We start from the raw sequence: 16708 nt of genomic DNA on the forward strand, positions 1-16708 counted from the left end.
AAAGAAAGTCGCCCTGTGGCCAGCACAGCGCTGCATGGTCAGTCTATAATGGAGTTTTCAGCGCCGTTGTTCGAGGAAAACCTCCGTGACCCAATCCTTGTGGCTCGTTTCGACTATCACTGGACTTGAAGCTCCAAGCATCACTGCTCTATTGCTTCGCCTGTTTTCTTTCTTTTGTAGACTCTTCCTGTGCAACCGCGGCACTTCCCTGCTCTTTCGCAGCGGGCTGAGCTACGGGACCTTCCTCGCTGCCTTTCTTGCTATCGGCATTCGACGATGACGATGAGTAGTCGCCCGCCTGGCTCTGCCCTTCCTTATCGATGGCGTCTTGGACATTCGCAGTATCGACATCCCACTGCGACTTGGCGTCCTTGAACAGCGTTTGAACCCGCTCGGCACGCTCGGCCTGTTCTTGTTCTTCTCTCTCACGTTCCAGCCGCTCCTGCTCCATCTCCTCCATATGCTGGAGGTCATCCACACTTGGCTCATAGAGATGCCAGATTGTGTAGTGTGGAAGGCCGATGACCGAAAATCCCATGCGTCTCGCCATCTGCGTAGCGTTAGCATACTACATGTGAAAATCGGGCGTAAAATCCTACCTTTCCGAAACCTTCAGTCTCGGCATGCTTCTCAAAACTGAAGGCCGGGAAATGGACACCGGCTCGGAAGACACGGGCCTTCGCCAGAATACTGACACCTCCCACACCATCAAGCTCCATTTCCATATCAGGGTCGCCGTATGGGTCACGCAGGTAGGCGAGATGAGGCCTCCACGTTGCGTACTCAGCATAACCTTCCACAATGACCGCATCCTCGTCCAATGTTTCGGCAAGGGCCAGCGCGGTCTCCGACTCCTGCCAGGAGTTCAAATCGTACGGTTGTTCCCCACCTAGCCAATCCGGCAGGGGGCGCCAAACATCTATTCTCAAGGTCAGAATGCAACAGCAGTGGTCGTGCGTAGATACTCACTCGGAACTATAACATCCTTGTCGTGTCTCATAAGGTCCTCTAGAATCGTCGTTGGAGCCGTCAAAACGTCTGCATCTCTCCAATAGACCCAGCTATGCGTTGGACGCAGAGTCGCGCTAAGCAGCCAGTTCCGGGCTTGCGCCATCAGCTTTCTGCGACTTGCCTGGGCAGCAAAACCGTGTCTGCTTTCCACATCTTGTTGGACCTGTTGACCAAAATCCTTCTGGATAACCGAGATTTCTCCGAACGACATCTTCGGATCAGCGTCGTTCTGCAGCTCATCCAGCATCGACGACAGCATCTCCATTGTATCGTCTTCAGAATCCGAAACCAAAAATGCCAGATCTATCAGGTTATGAGGGTATGTAAGGTTGCGAAGATGCGAAAAGAACATCGGCAGGTGAGACGCAGCGTCCCTCAAAGGTGTGCACATGAGGACCCGTTCTCCTTGCTCCCAACCACTTCCACTACCCTGCATCTTAGACAAGTCATAGTATCGGACTGTTTCTAATGGTAGATCTTCGACGGAGGAAACGAGGCCGAGCGAAACTGCGGGAAGAAAGAACGCTCGAAATGAAGGGAAAATGAGGATCAAAAGCAGCGTTGAAACGGCGGCAATAAGGCACAGTCGTTGAAGGAGCTGTCTTCGACGTCGCAAAGCCGGTTGTGGGCGCGGTTGAAAGCTAGCAAACGAATGTTAGCACAAAACATCCTCCTGCATAGCTAGTTTGATGAACGATATGTCAGGCCATCGATTGGCCTCCAACGAGGTCTTTGTCATGTGAAGGTGGTGATGGTATGCGATGGATCTTCGACAATTGCAGGGGCCGCTTACCGGTGGGGGGAGATTGAAAAGGTGTTATGGCTGGCTTTGCCGCGAGGATAGGCAGCATAGCCATTCGTGAAGGCGTGGTGCCGATTCATCTCTCCTACAATAGCAGCATGTAGCTAGGAAAACAGGTTCTAAAGCAAAGAACCTCCGGGGCTCCTAGATCCCGGAGCGATGACCACCAGCTTCAAGAATCCCTGGATTGCGCTTACGGAGGGGGAAGAGAAAACAACGACGCGGGCACGGGCGATGAAGAATGTTAGCGGATCGCAGATCCAAGAGATTAATAAAAAGGTACCGTAAAGGATTCTAGGGACCGAACGAGCGTGAGAATTGAACAACGAGGTCTGACGGTAGCATTGATTGCGTCGACTGAACGTAGGCTCAAGGCGGCGACGAGCAAGAAGCGCCAAGCATGGCCCGCCTTCCGGGTCCAGATCCGAATCCGGCCTCAGGCCTTCTCCGTTTGCAGCCATGCAACCTCCCTCTTGCTCGTCTCTCTCGTCTCTTACTCCACGTTTTTCTCGGTTCCATTATCTTCTGAGCAGCTGCGGTGGTTATCCATTTTGATTGGCGGCATATTCACCCTGTACAGTTCATTTTCTAAATACAGCAAAAGTGGATTTTCATGTCCCCAAATAACTCCTTATCTACAAACCCAGGTTCAACCGAAGATTCGAAGTAACGCCCCAGAAATGCTCCTAATTTTGGGATGGCTCCGCGGAAAGGCACAGAACAGACAAAAAGATGATGCCAAAAATGCTTCTAAGACCCCCAACTAACGAGCAGTCAGCCGCGACACTCTGGATTGAGGCGATCCCATGCCCTTGACGCCTATCTCGATCTGTCGCATAATCTTCTGCAGCAGCCCATCCATGCGCGGCACATCCCGCAACGCCGGAATGACGGATGCGGCCTCGTATTCGCTATCCAAGATATAATATCGTTCCCTTCCCCAGTTCTCCACCGTCTCCTTCTGAAATGCGACTCTCGCAATAACTTTGGCTGGAACGCTAGCCTTGTTTATCGCACTCTTGGAAAACACCCGCAGGAATGGCCGGAGTCCAGACCGCGTCTGGTGTGCCATTCGGACCGATAACGGGGCATCGGTCGTTAGGTGGCTCTCTCCGGTCATACCGCCGGGATCCATCGTGTATACGTTGAGCGAGATGTTGCCCGTCTACCCCCATTCGGCTTTCGTTAGTGGGGTACTTCGGTACGGAGGGGACCGTAGGGAAGGGCAACTCACAAGTACCAGACTTCGACGCAAGGCATACATAGCGGCGCTCATCAGCAACTTACTGCTACCGAAGCGAGTGGTCGCCTCCTTGGCGCCAATTGGTGTCCCTGGCGGCTGGGCGGCACTCTCCGGGTCTTCGCTGTCAAAATAATCCAGGGATCCCTTGGATATGGAGGAGCATCCGATATTGATTACTCGAGCACCACCGTTCGGTGTACCGTCGCCTGCGCGGAAGGCCTCGAGCAGACTCACGGTCAACAGAAACGGCGCGATGCAGTTGGTCTGGTAGACGGGATCGTACCCATCTCGTGTGACTTGATCGGTAACGTATGACGAAGTTGCGGCGGAATTGATTAACAAGATCACGGGAGGGATCTCTTTACTTCGAACCCTCTCGACGGTGTATTGGGAAAAGCTCACGACGGAGTTGAAGCAGGCGAGGTCTGCCTTAACCACCTCAACGGAGCGGGGTCCGATGAGACGGATCCTGTCCGTCACATCCTTGATGCTGTCCGATCTGATATCGCGGGCCACCAGCAGCAAGTGAACAAAAGGCTGGGCTTTGGCAATCGAGACAGCTATCTCCGACCCGAGCAGCCCATTCGCCCCGGTAATAATAGCGGTACCAACAAGTGGAGTCCCCATGACGAAGGTTGGCCAGCACAACCAACAACAAGTCCAACAATAAAGTCAACGGTAAGGGGGTGAGTGATCAGTAGGTAATAATAATAATAAATAACAATGGCAGCGTAGAGCCGAAGTCAGCGCAACAACATACTTAGGGCGAGTAAGAAAAAAAAAAAAGGTTCAAGCAGACAAGGACAAGAGAAACCCAAATTCGCAAACGACAGACGACAGGATCCCGGAAGTTTAAGAATCACGAAATCAGTCAGTCAGTCAGTCAGTCAGTCAGACACAGACAGACAGGCAGACAAGATTTAGTTCGATCCCCTCTAAGCGATCAGCAAACAGGGTTCATTAGATAAATCCCGATCAGAGCATAATAATGATGGGGCACTTGTCGGAAGTCAGTCTTCAGCAAGGTCAAGGAACCACTAGATGATACCCACAGCCTCTCTCTCAATTTACAGCAGTAGAAGTATTAGCAGCGGTACCACAGCGATGATAATAACGATAATAATAATAACAATGATAATAATGATTAAAAAAATCAAGAAATAAAATCTCCCCGGAAGTAAATAACCAATTGCAGCAGATAATTTCACCCGCGCGGGTGCTGACCACCAGCACAAAGCGGCACAGAAAAAAAAAACTAGAAAAAGAAAACAGAAAAGAAAAGAAAAGTATACGAGTAAGAAAGCGCAGGAGAGAGGGAAAAAATTAGTTGCTTTGCTTGCAATCGATGCCCCCGTTCCCCGAACCAAGGAAATCGAGAAAAAAAAAGATCGAGGCGCCGGGAGCCGAAAGGCAAATCGGGGGTAAGAGTAAGACTAGTTAGACTAGTCTAGATGGAATGGATACTCATACTCCGTAATTAGTTCAGAATCAGGCACAGGCGGATAAGAGATGCTGTGAAGAAAAAAAAAAAAATAGAAGCGACAGGAACCAACCAAACTAGAAGTTTGAAACCATGGGTGGGGAGGGGGGCAGTAGACTAGATAGGACTGTTCTCCGTAAGTCCGTAGTTAGTATTAGTACCATTGAAAAGTGAGGATGAATGGGAAGGATCCACATACTTTTTCGGATGGTGAAAACTAGAATTGAAGGAAAAGGAGATGAGATGGAGCTTGGACGATGGATACTACTTACCTACTAGCAGACTGTAGCTGGCTAGCTGGTTAGGTAGTAGTCTTAGGTTAATGAATATGTGGTTATTAATAGATTGGGGGAAGGAAGTTTGGGTATGGTGTCATTTGGGTACCGGTTGGTTCATCAGTCATTGGGATTTGATTATCATCTTTATTATAAGGTAGATGAAACAGAGGCAGATACTATTAGATTAACTACTCTTACTGGGAACTTGATCAGGCCATGTTAATGATGTTGATAATCTGATCATCATTCAGTATTCCTAACAAACAAACTGTAACAGTATTGAGTTGAAATTTGCAAGGATTCTCCAATTAGTTACTCTGTTCCTTAAATTAGCAAAGTTTGAAAGGAAAGCGAGGAAGAAAGAAGCAGGTCAGCATAAGTGGAGGCGAGACATGCATACAGTCGACGGCAGCCACTGTTACGCCCCTTTATGCATGTAGAAGACCGTTCCAATTCCATGCTCTTCTTCGCGTTACTGCTACAGAGAGTAATTACTCTCTAGACTCACATCACTTCATCATCTTGGTATCTTAGTAAATAGTGTCCGAGTCAGCTAACAAACTGGACTAGTTAGTTAAGTGTGTCGATGAACAATCAATAGATTATTCTCCGATACAATATACTTGTGTACCACCTCTAACTATTGTACTTGAGTACTCTCGTATGATGGGTGACGTTGTCATCGCCAACCCGACTATCCTATTAACAGCAACAGCATCAACATTGAACAAGCACGGTTAAGATCCAAACAAAAGGATAAGCACCCATGACAGACAGCCTTTCAACAATCATTGACCAGCAACATTCTTGACATAAATTATGAGAAAGAAAATAAGACTTTTACCCTTTATTTTCAAATTCCCTAAGTAACTTACTTCCTAAGGCCCGTCCGTGCACAAAGACTGGTCGTATACCACTAACCAGTAGTACATGATAGTATCTCGTAGCCACTTTGCACCATTTGACGCGATGTATTATATTACCGGATACTATAGCCTGGAGACTACGGAGTACAGCAACAGAAATCTACCCCAAAGTGGCGCAATCGAACGCATGTTCCTTCTTCTTCTTCTGCAAACTAGTATACACGCTAAGCTGCAATTGAGTGGATGTCATGACCGGGGTGTCTGTCTGTTGTGTTTGTGCTTGTGCTTGTGTTTAAATTTGGGATTGAAGGGAAGGACAGAAATGGTAAGGATGAAGGGTTTAGGTGCGCAGATGAGGAGTCGCGTTATCTCCGAGGTGAAGAGTGGGGAGATCTCGGAGGTAAGTAAGTCATTATCACTAAGTAGCTTAATATATTGAAGGGGAATTTGATCGATGAGGAAATATCACTAATTGTACGATATGCTGTGTGTCTGGGTAGTAGGAGGCAAATTGGAGATGGCGATGATCGATGGTGGCGATGAGTGTCTAGACTACAGAGTAAGTTCCTAGGTAGTGGAACTCTTTTTCTCTCCTTCAATTGCCGAGATCCCAACCACTGTAATCTACACACTAAGGCTGCTTACTGGATCTTGGGATATATGACACCTCGCTTCGGCTACTGACATGGCCAGCCAGCATCTCCAAAATCCAAATGTCCAGAACGAGCTGGCGTCGGGGTAAACGATCCCCGCTGATTCAGGCGAAGTGGATCTATCTTAGTTAACTAACTAGCTAACTAGTTAGTTGGCATCTGACGGACGGCTTTGCCCGCTGGACGCTGCTGCATCGAACTACTTCGAGGGATGGATGAGGTTATACGAGAAATCGACCCCGCCCCGGCAGAGTCGCGCGGGAATAGCACTGCTTGGCATCACCATCACCACCACCACCACCATCAGACGTTCCGAAAGACTGGACAGCTTGCTGTCGTGATTGCACTCACTATCCCTGCCCATTGACCCTGAAAGGTTCTCTCTCGTATTCATTCCACACGTGTTGGACGAGTACTTCCCTCTTTCCATGGGCATCAGAGACACTACTGCAGGGATCCATCCCTACAGCAAGCACAATAACTAGTGCCGTAATTCCCTCCGCCTCGCCGGACCAGTCTACGACACGGAGTCCCCGGATCAAAGAAAATGCCTTGGCATTGCTGACACGTCTGCTTCTGCTGGTCTGGGCATTTGCCTGGGTCAAAAGGAAAAGAAAACAGGCTGTGCTGCTGCACCTTCAGGAAGTACGCCAGTGCCCGGGTGGGGGTGGAAGTGAACATGCGCTTGGTATGAATGTTTTCTGTTATGTATGTATAACACGGAATACAAAATGCAAGTAACAACACACACGTATCTATCTCTGGATTTGAACCATGTTGTGCAACACACCGCCAGCCGCAGCTGATCAATATTCATTCGTCCCACACACACGCACACGCCCTAGATGTTGCTATCTCGGACTTTCATGCCGAAATGTCCACTAAGATCTTGATCTGGTTGTCTCGGCCGTGAATCAAGGAATTGAAGCCTTTTTCTACGATGTCCTCCATGCGGATTTTACTGGTGATTAAAGCTCGAGGGTTGAGTTTGCCTGTGTATCATGTCAGTAGGTCGTGTTGGTCAGTATTGGTATAACGTGGTGGACGGTGAAGCATGACTGGCATGTGTAGGTCATGGTTTCTGGAAGTGACGTACCTGACCACATAGCTTCGATGACGGCTTCGAACTCTGGGTCTTCGTATATCACTGACCCAACCACGTGCTTTTCGCCTAGTACCACGTCAAATGCATCGATTGCCGGCTTCTCACTCCAGAGAGACAAGATCGTCATTGTGCCTCGTGCTCGGATGCCCTTCACAGCCGTATCCAGTCCGGCTTGCACAGCAGAGCACTCGAACGCTATGTCGGCTCCGGCATTGCCCGTCACCGCACGCACTGTGCCCACGACATCGTCCGCCCGGGGGTCAAGAACACGCGTCGCGCCCAAGGAGCTGGCAAGTTCCCTCCGCTGCGAGGAGACCTCGACGACAACAACGGATTCCACGCCCCGGGCCTTGAGGACAAGAAGCACAGCAAGCCCGATGGGACCAGCACCCACCACCAGCGCCGTACGAGCGTGTTTATTCTGAATGGACGAGCGATTGACTGCATGCCATGCCACAGTCAACGGCTCCACAAGGGCTACATAATCAGCACCACATCTATACTCCGCAATCAACATCCACAAGGTCATAGATGAATAACTCACCCCCAAGATCCAATGGAAACCCCTCCGGCAACCGAACAGCTCTATCCTCCTTGACGACAACATAATCCGACAAGCCCCCAGCACTACCTGCTCAGAATTAGTCTACCCCAATGGACACCATTGACCTGAAAGAAATAAAATGGAGAGAGAGATACCACTATACCCGATAAACCCCAAATTATCACAACAATTCACCCAACCCCCCAAACAAGCGGCACACCCGCCATCAAATAGATTCGGCTTAATAGCCACTCTATCCCCAACATGAAGACGAGTCACCCCCTCGCCTACTTCTGTAACCGTGCCGCTGAACTCATGGCCTAGTGTCACGGGGATCTTTTCCCCTGTTATGGGGTGTGTTGTGCTCGGGATAGTGGAGGGGCCGTGGAGGTATTCGTGGATATCTTTAGTTTGTTAGCTAGTGCTTGTGCTTGTGCTTGTGCTGGAGGTTAGATATATGGGGTAGATGGTATCAAGGTTTAGATAAGATAGTAAGAAAGTGAGTATAATTGAACGTACCACTACCGCATATACCCACAAAAGCAGGACGGATCTATCACAGTATACATCAGTAACTAACAAGCAAGGTACTTAGATAAGATAATAATAGATCATGCAGAGACCAATGCAATAACATAGCATATAAGAAAAAAAAGAAACAAGAAACAAATGATTCTACTCAGTATACAAAAATGAAGTATTAAGTACTACAGAAGATTGAAAAGATAGTAAGACGAACCTTCACTTCCCCCACCCCGCACGATCCGGGTTCCTGGATCTCCTCGACTCGGATATCGCCTCGGCCGTGGTATCGGACTGCTCTCATGGTGATTGAGACTATTTGTATTGCTATTGTGTGTGTGATAAAATGTATATCAATTTGTGGAGTAGTATTTCTCTGGATAATTCGTATATAAAAATAAGATCGATAGTATAAGTAAGGCAGATGGAAGAAGATGAAAGTGGTTCTTGGGAGAGGATTATGTTCCGGTAGCGGGAGATTTCCGCGAAGTTGGTACATTCTCGGATATGAATTTACTTGGCAAATCATAACTACGAAGTGGTGAGGGGTAGGTAAGTTTACTCCAAAGTGAAGAGTTTGAAGTATAGAGATGTAGATAAACATCGAAAATTCATTCCCATTCCTCGTCTAACTCGCAATGGCGCTATCAATCATCACTGACTATTTACGTTTTTGATTAGAGTAGCCCTCTTTTTTTTTCTCCCCTTATTTAAACGGCGTTCTGTATCTCCAATTCGATTAATCCCTTACCGGACCGCCGCTCCCTTCAGGCTCTTGACTGTGCAAAGTCCACCGGACTGCGTCTTCAGCTTACCCAGAGCGGGCTTGCCCTCCTGGCCCTGCACGGCCGGAACGGCACTCATATCAAAAGCAACCTCGAGGGCATCGGTGGTGGTGAATCCAGGCTGGTAGGTCTCCCAGACCTTCTTCTTAGGGTTGAGCACCTTCTCGGGCTCACCCTCAGTCCAGCCCTCAAAGCAGATGCGCTCACCGGCAGGGGCATCGGCAGGAGGCGAAACGAGCTCGACGGGTCCAGCGTGCGAGTCCTCGCCCTCGGCCACACGAGGAGAGGCAGCCAAGACCATGGCGCAGGACTTGATGCCACGCATGGTGACCGGCTTGAGGTTGCAGACGGCGACGATCTTGCGGTTCTGCATCTCCTCCAGGGGAATCAGACCGTTCAGACCAGAGCACACCGTGCGGACGGTCTTGCCCGTAGCCTCATCCAGAGAAGTGTTCTCGGAGCCCGGGGCGTCACCGCAGTCGATGGTCGAGACGTAGAGGGAGTCGGCGTTGGGGTGGTTGACGGCACGCAGAATGTGACCGACACGGAGGTCAATGACGGAGGGAGACGGGGGAGCAGCAGGGGCGGGTGCAGCCTTGGCCGGCTTCTCCTTCTTTTCCTTCTTCTCCTTCTTGGGCTTGCCCTCGGGCTTAGCAGCGGCAGCGGCATCACCCTTAGCACCGTCAGCCTTGGCCGCAGCCTCAGGCTTGCCCTGTCCGACAACGAGGGGCTTGCCAGCAGCAGCAGCAGCAGCAGCCTCGGGCTGCTTCTGGGCAGCGGCCTTCTCCTTCTTCTTGCGCTCCTTCTCCTCCTTGGGGTCGACGGGCTTGGGCACGAAGCGAACGTCGTTCACATCAATGGCGACCTTCTCCTCATCGGGGATCTGTAGAGCGAAAATTCGGCTGTTCTGGACGAAGTCGACGTGACGGACGATGTGGTGGTAGCCCTGCTCGCCGGTACGTTCCTCGGGGGTCCATTTCTCGACGAGAGGAGCGACGAGAGCGTAGACGGCAATATCAGCCACGGAGGGCTTCGCACCGAGCAGGGTTGTGCGGGTGGCGAGGTGAGTGTTCAGCTGGGAGAGGATGGTCGAGACGACGGGCTTGTCATCCTTGCTGAGAGCAGTCTGCAGACCGGAGATGGTGGCCAGCCATTGCTTGACGTCGGCCTCTTCCGCGACGGAAAAGCTAGTCTGCGGGAAGATTTTGGGGGTGGCCGTGTGAAGGTCGGGCTCCGTGGCGTCGGGGGAGATGGCGGTAGGGTAGGAGCGGTAGAGGAGAGAAAGGAGGGAGGACTCGGGGGCAGAGTTGATGGCCATGTTTGCGAATGAGCGACCGGCAGGCTGGAGGAAGGGGAGGAGGAGAGACGACGAGGTGGTGAAGGGGAGAGGAGGGGCAGGATTGACTCCGACGCAGTCACTTTGTCTTCTGCTTCTTCCACTTGCACTCGGCGGTCCAGCGAACCGCGGGGTTCTTCTGCTGGCGACCCGCAGAAGGGCCCCCGTTGGCTTGAGGAGCGTCACCTTTGCTCGCAGGGAAAACAACAAGATCCCTGGCTGAGAGGGATCTTGTTTTTCTGGATAGTTGAAGGGATTAGATTAATTGGTTTTACAATTGAGGAGCCCCTGGACTCGCTGCATTCACGGCTTCACTTTACGGGTTATATTTCCTTTCGTCTTTTTTTTTTTTCCTTCTTCCTTTCTGGGCTGATCGCCCAAAACCGTTAGGGCTGTTGATGACTCAGCACTGCCAGAAGCGGACTTTTGATCTACAAATACATTCGTTCAACAACAGTACTCTCTCTCTTACCTATTTAGAAATGCCAATACAACAATTGCTAATTTTCTCTAGCTGATCTGGCATATTTGTCTAGCTTCAATTTGTGAAATTTATTGTAAATACAGCCACGCGACTCCCGCCTCGACTCACAGATCCAAGGCAAAGCAATGCACGTGAGCAACTATCCATCCACCTGCCCACCCAAGATACAGTCCGAGAATCAACCGATATTATTACAGGCGGGGAGAAAGGTACAGGAAAAGAAACTAATTGCTGGGAGAGGCAACACCAAGAGAGGGACCGCGCATGTCGAAGACGACAAAGAAGGCCTTCAAGAAAATATCGCCCAGAATCTGCAGCGAGGTGTTGCCGTTGGATTGAATGCCGCCAAAGCACACTAACCAGCAAATATTAGTCAATCATATTCAATTAATCATGCAGAAGAATTTGGGGGGTGGGGAAAACTTACAGGCCTGTCCGGTGGTGGTGTTGGTGCCAACCTTGGAGAAGTTGATCAGGTTGCCGGGGATCGTGGCCAGGCTCGACTCGCCGATGACAAGGGAGAAGTTCGGGAGAGTGGTGTTGCAAGGGTAGATGTAACCACCAGCACTGCTCACGTAGACCGAGTTGGGAACTTGCGCGTAGTAGGCAGTAACCACGTCCTCATCCAACAGCATAAGGGAGGTACCGGTGTCCGCAATCGAGGTGTTCACGCTTCCAATCTCCTTCAGATCGCCGTCTGCCACGGAATACTTGGGGGTGGAGAACTGCCAGTAGCCATTCGACGAGTCCACGCTGATGTTGGCAATGTTGCCCTGGTATTTGTTCTTGTCGATCGTGCCGAACTCGTACTCGCCCACTCCGTCGGCCTTGAGCGCGGCGGTCATGACTGGCTCGTCCAGGCTGGGCGCGACATTGGCGAAGAACGTCTGTTGCGCCTCCGGCTGAATGGAGTTGATGGAAGAGAAGCCCAATCCGACCAGGCCGTTGGAGTTGGTGTCCTCGATGAACGAATGAGATACTTTGTTGGGAATACCGAAGGCTTGCTCCTTGACAACGGCGCCGCCAATGTTGACGGTATCCGTTCCGACGGGACCGGAGGCATACGAGTCGTCACCATACGAGACATCGAAAGTGTATCCGTCCATCTCCTTGAAGGTCGAGGAATTCGAAGGGTTGTACTCTGTGTGTCCTGTCAAGGTTTCATTGAGTCCCGTATCAAGCACCCAACTGTAAATTAACGTTAATCATTGTACCGAATAATGATTAGCTGCATCCAGATAAGACTCACAAGTCAGAAGAACCAGTGTCGAAGGTCATGACAATCTTCTGACCACCGATGAGAACAGGCGAAACGAACTCAGCATCGTTCTCGACCGAAGTAGCACTGACGGCGCCAGTCTGATCAGGCTCCGAAACACCGGCGCTTCCAGCAGCAGCGTGGGTGGTCGTAATGGGCTTAAAGTCTGCCAGATCGATGTTGAAACTGCTGGGAGCTATTCCATATTTCCGGTATGCTTTGCGGAGAGCCGCGGGCCCATGCAGAGCACCGGTTCCACGACGAACCCGTTCAACCTTGAAGGAACGTGCTTTGTGCTGGTTTGACGGGCCATGGGGTAAAGAGAGGACGCCATAGCTGAAGCAAACGGCAACAATGAGGGACTGGAGGAGCTGCATGGTGGCTCGCTCTGAATATGATAATGTCGACGGGCGGACTATAAAAGAGGGGATAGGGCCCGACAAGTTTCAGAAACAAAACAATTTGAAAACAAAGAAAGTATTAAGTAGTCTGAAAAATTGAGAAATGTAATCCTTTCCAGAAGGATTGAGGTTCTTAAAAAAGGGGAAGCAGTATGGGGGCCAAAGTCCTGACTTAGCCTGCTATACTGTGATGTTACGAGGCTGAGTGAACCAACTGGCGGAGCAACGAACAGACCAAGAGAGAGAAAGTAACTAGCGCTCAGTCCAACAAAGCCCAGCAGATGGAGAAAGAAAGGACAGTGGGAACAGAAATGAAAGAACTCTAAGGTTAACGAACTAGAAAAGAAATGTAAACAAAAATAAGGGGAAAGAAGTGCAATCTATAAGAGGGCTAGCAAGTCGAAAAGGAAAAAGTTCGGAGAGGCATTATTCACCGTCGAGCGACATTTAGCAGGCCTACTATAATCCGCCCAAGACACCAAGACTTTTTGCACTCTACATCGATCCACCAGCACGGAGGCTGGAGGGGTGGCACTGTTCCAACTAGCTGGACCAGTCTGGTCCCAAAAGCCCAGCGGTGGCATCATCAACCAATTGTGAATGATCCAGGCCCCAGTTAGCCTGGATTCACAGGAGAAACCCAGGGGAACCCATCTTCATTTGCCTGACACCGGCGGGGATGGGAGGGGAGGGGGAAGAGAAGAAAGTGGGTTTAAGTTGGATCTTCCGCTTGTGCTGCTGCAGAAAACTCTATATTTTCTTCTGTTCACAGCAGCAAAGAGCGCATAGGACATGAGTAACCTGCCTTTGACAGGCGACTGGATATTTTGCCTTGACAGCGACCGGGGCGAGAGAGTCCCTGAGTGGCTCCTGATGAAACAGCCTAACCGCCAGGGCCAGGGGTCACTGACCAATCACCACTTCGAATATCATGAAACACCAGCGTGCCTCGAAAGCGGTTCCGTGGATAAACTTCGAGTTAGGCGTGTTACAAAGTCCAGCTTGGGACTGCCGGCTTTTCCCACTGACCCTTCTGCCCTGCCATTGAGCCACTCGGCATTAATATTCAGGCAGCAGCAGCAGAGTACAAGGTACGCTGCATCGGCGTGGCTCCAGTCCACATAAGAATCCGAATCCCGAGTACGTCAATGGACGAGTCATGCATGCGTGGCTGAAATTTCCGCATCGTGAACACGTACACAGTTAGACAGAAGATCGATCTTGAACAGCAGGATTCTTACTCAGCACTGGGAAGCCGCGTAACTAGGCAGTCGAACTTTTTGGTAGTATTCATCATTGCCCAAGGTTAGGAGCGCTCTAGACAATGGACGAATGGATATCCATTGACGCAGTTGGGGGAATACGTTAGACTTTCTGTTTGCCCAGCGTTTAGTTTCTTGGTCAATCCATTAACCACCCATACAAAGAAATGCATGACACAAACCTATCTATCTAATCGGCTACGCCGGAGGGGGCAGGGTTGATCTTGAACCCATCTAGGTAGTAGCAGCAATAATCCCACATGTTTAGAAATGCAACTTATCTTTCTCGGCACTTCAAAATGCCCCCTTCCAAGACCCAATCATTTACTATCAGTGCTCCTCGCGGGACAGAACCACGGGCAGAGTAGATAGTAGCAGCAGCACCCTGAATGTTCAACCTCGGACCACACCCGTTGCGGATCTTCATCAGCGGATTTCCGTCTCTGCCTCAAACAGAGCCAAGCAAACGGTGAGATGGAAATGGTCCGATAATGATGGTTGGCCCGACAGGGACTCAACTTGCAATCTGCCAAGCACATTTCAGACCCATTTCTTTTTCACTTGGCGGGCGGTTGCGGCATTTCCTTCTTGTCGCCAAGCTGTCTACGAAGTGAAGTAGATATTATGACTTGGGAGTGTGGGTAGTAACTTCATTATCATGTTACAATGGTACACTTCATGTTGTGATATCTGGCCCGTCCGTGTGTCTAGTATTACTATCTATAGGATCGACAGCAGCAGCTCCTTCGCTCTGGTCTAGGGCTTAGTGAGCACTAATATCGTAAGTCGGCAGTTAGTTATTTAATATCTACTAGTTAGATATTTGTTGTAAACACACGAACTCTCCATGAACACGGGTTCTCTTCCCCCGCGCAGCCCCCAAGCTAGGTGTATCTCGCCCCCAATGGTGTAAGCGAAGACCATGAAATGTGCCTTGGGGTACGTAAATAGTAGGGGAAAAGGAGAAGCAGGCTGGAATATCGAGCGGGAAAGATAAAAGTTTAGAGATTTGGTATCTAAATGACTTCTTAGTCAAAATGCCCGGAACACCCACAAATGAAAGAACCTCGGCTTGCTATCCCAATGCTGTAACGCCCGTGAAATCAGATCAAACATGATATATATGAGATAAACATCACTCTGCCGTATCTTCCGGCAGCACCTCGTTGGGATCCTCTCCAATCATCCCAGCTACCGAGCGCACAACTTGCTTGATCGCAATCGATGCTGGGCTGTCGGGATAATGATCCACGAAGCTTTCACCATAATCACATGCCATGCCTACCCGCGGGTCGAGAGGCACAGCGCCCAGGAAAGGTATGCCCATCTTCTTGGCAAGTCGCTTTCCGCCCCCGGTGGTAGCCCGGAAGATCTGGGTCTTAGTGTTGCACGACTGGCACACGAAGCCAGACATGTTCTCGACCAGTCCTAGGATGCGAATGCCTGCCTTGCGGCAGAAGTCAATCTCCTTCCTGACGTCGAGCAAGGAGACCTCCTGGGGGGTAGTGACAACGACCGCACCATCCACACCAGATTCCTTGAGAAGGGAGTTGACGGACAGATGCTCATCCGATGTACCCGGGGGGGTATCAATGACCAAATAATCCATCTCACCCCAATCCACATCCTTCAAGAATTGTTTAATCAGCCCGTTCTTCTTCGGGCCTCTCCAGATCACCGCGTCGTCCCGATTAGGCAGCATGAACTGCACGCTCATCGCGGCTAAATTATCCGTAACCCACACCGGACTCCAGCCTGCATTGCTCACGTGGATAGTCTCCGCCTCGACACCCATCATTTTCGGTATCGACGGCCCGCAGATATCGGTATCCATGACACCCACCGTCGATTCAGGATTTGCGGCGAATGCGTGGGAGAGTAACGAGGTGAAAGTAGATTTGCCGACGCCACCTTTGCCGGAAAGTACGAGGATTTTGTGTCGGATTTGCGAGAGTCGTTCGGTGATGATGGGGATATCGGGGTCGGGGCCTTTGGGCGCAGATGCGCAGATCGATTGATTGGGACACCCCGCACAGGCATCGCCTTTGCCAGCTTGTTCGGACTCGGGTCCAGGACAATGCTCTTCTCATTGATTAGTATGCTGATCATATGGTATGCAAATATCCCTGCTCCGTATGGAACATACCTGGCTCCGGAGCCACCAGATTCGGGGCCATCTTCGACCGTGCCTCGAGATAGGCAGCGGTCGGCTCCTCGAGTGAAGGTGCCATCTGGATTTTCAATTACTCCTGTATGTTCTCGTTGTCTATTATTCGGCGACAACACGGCAGATACTGAACAAACAGTCACAAAAGAGATGTTGTTGTGTATGATAAAAGCTGAATGCAGTCTTACGAGAAAAGTGGCGGCGTGACCACGGGCGGGATGCTTGATAAGCAGCACATGACAAACGCTGCAGTGGCGATTGGCGCGGGGTTCGTTTCGATCGCAACGGCGATAAGATCAATGCCAGGAACAAATCTGAGAGCAAACAAGCTCTCTGCATAGTTCTAGAACTAAGCTGTCTATCAAAATTTGCTCCGATCGCATGCCCCAATAATTAAATGCATTTCTGATGGAATTTTAGCGATCTTAAGGAGCGTGGATACTATGCTCACGATCCTCTGGACTCGGAAGCAACACACTCCCACACGGTCAATTGAGTGAGACACTATCTG

At 50.4% G+C, this 16708-nt stretch overlaps 6 protein-coding genes across 6 annotated transcripts; 1 reads left to right on the forward strand and 5 right to left on the reverse strand.

The window, feature by feature from the left end:
• Positions 1 to 148: 148 nt before the first annotated feature.
• Positions 149 to 3683, reverse strand: ASPBRDRAFT_59311 (uncharacterized protein; the record flags this gene model as incomplete). The annotated part of the gene is made up of 5 exons (XM_067628036.1): positions 149 to 550; positions 600 to 919; positions 970 to 1652; positions 2599 to 2978; positions 3048 to 3683. 5 exons carry the CDS (start codon positions 3681 to 3683, stop codon positions 149 to 151), a joined length of 2421 nt encoding a protein of 806 aa, XP_067474124.1.
• A 2124-nt stretch (positions 3684 to 5807) lies between these two features.
• ASPBRDRAFT_355459 (uncharacterized protein) lies at positions 5808 to 6395 on the forward strand. Its single transcript, XM_067623358.1, has 3 exons — positions 5808 to 6080; positions 6181 to 6239; positions 6378 to 6395. Exons 1-2 carry the CDS (start codon positions 5868 to 5870, stop codon positions 6181 to 6183), a joined length of 216 nt encoding a protein of 71 aa, XP_067474125.1. The 5' UTR covers positions 5808 to 5867; the 3' UTR covers positions 6184 to 6239; positions 6378 to 6395.
• A 609-nt stretch (positions 6396 to 7004) lies between these two features.
• On the reverse strand, positions 7005 to 8944 carry ASPBRDRAFT_48397 (2,3-butanediol dehydrogenase). The gene is made up of 6 exons (XM_067626081.1): positions 8722 to 8944; positions 8502 to 8535; positions 8138 to 8386; positions 7983 to 8069; positions 7430 to 7915; positions 7005 to 7325 (listed from the first exon to the last, which is right to left on the reverse strand). Exons 1-6 carry the CDS (start codon positions 8806 to 8808, stop codon positions 7198 to 7200), a joined length of 1071 nt encoding a protein of 356 aa, XP_067474126.1. The 5' UTR covers positions 8809 to 8944; the 3' UTR covers positions 7005 to 7197.
• A 182-nt stretch (positions 8945 to 9126) lies between these two features.
• ASPBRDRAFT_48399 (putative cofactor for methionyl- and glutamyl-tRNA synthetases) lies at positions 9127 to 10933 on the reverse strand. Its single transcript, XM_067626082.1, has one exon. It carries the CDS (start codon positions 10605 to 10607, stop codon positions 9252 to 9254), a length of 1356 nt encoding a protein of 451 aa, XP_067474127.1. The 5' UTR covers positions 10608 to 10933; the 3' UTR covers positions 9127 to 9251.
• A 400-nt stretch (positions 10934 to 11333) lies between these two features.
• On the reverse strand, positions 11334 to 12744 carry ASPBRDRAFT_200501 (pepsin-like aspartic protease; the record flags this gene model as incomplete). Its single annotated transcript, XM_067621440.1, has 3 exons — positions 11334 to 11464; positions 11537 to 12297; positions 12359 to 12744. 3 exons carry the CDS (start codon positions 12742 to 12744, stop codon positions 11334 to 11336), a joined length of 1278 nt encoding a protein of 425 aa, XP_067474128.1.
• A 2421-nt stretch (positions 12745 to 15165) lies between these two features.
• Positions 15166 to 16261, reverse strand: nbp35 (Fe-S cluster-binding ATPase; the record flags this gene model as incomplete). The annotated part of the gene is made up of 2 exons (XM_067621441.1): positions 15166 to 16112; positions 16177 to 16261. The coding sequence occupies 2 exons, from the start codon at positions 16259 to 16261 to the stop codon at positions 15166 to 15168; spliced, it is 1032 nt and encodes a 343-aa protein (XP_067474129.1).
• Between the last annotated feature and the right edge of the window lie 447 nt (positions 16262 to 16708).

The sequence above is a fragment of the Aspergillus brasiliensis genome, assembly GCF_001889945.1.
Source record: "Aspergillus brasiliensis CBS 101740 unplaced genomic scaffold ASPBRscaffold_18, whole genome shotgun sequence".
Taxonomy (NCBI): domain Eukaryota; kingdom Fungi; phylum Ascomycota; class Eurotiomycetes; order Eurotiales; family Aspergillaceae; genus Aspergillus; species Aspergillus brasiliensis.

Bases quoted from the DNA above. Each gene is read 5' to 3' on its own strand.
- ASPBRDRAFT_48397 (XM_067626081.1), bottom strand. From the start codon at position 8,808: ATGAGAGCAGTCCGATACCACGGCCGAGGCGATATCCGAGTCGAGGAG. The intron at 8,387-8,501 runs GTACGTTCAATT...AACAAACTAAAG, and splicing joins TGTGGGTATATGCGGTAGTG to ATATCCACGAATACCTCCAC. The intron at 8,070-8,137 runs GTATCTCTCTCT...AATTCTGAGCAG, and splicing joins GGGGTTTATCGGGTATAGTG to GTAGTGCTGGGGGCTTGTCG.
- ASPBRDRAFT_48399 (XM_067626082.1), bottom strand. From the start codon at position 10,607: ATGGCCATCAACTCTGCCCCCGAGTCCTCCCTCCTTTCTCTCCTCTAC.
- ASPBRDRAFT_355459 (XM_067623358.1), top strand. From the start codon at position 5,868: ATGTTCCTTCTTCTTCTTCTGCAAACTAGTATACACGCTAAGCTGCAA.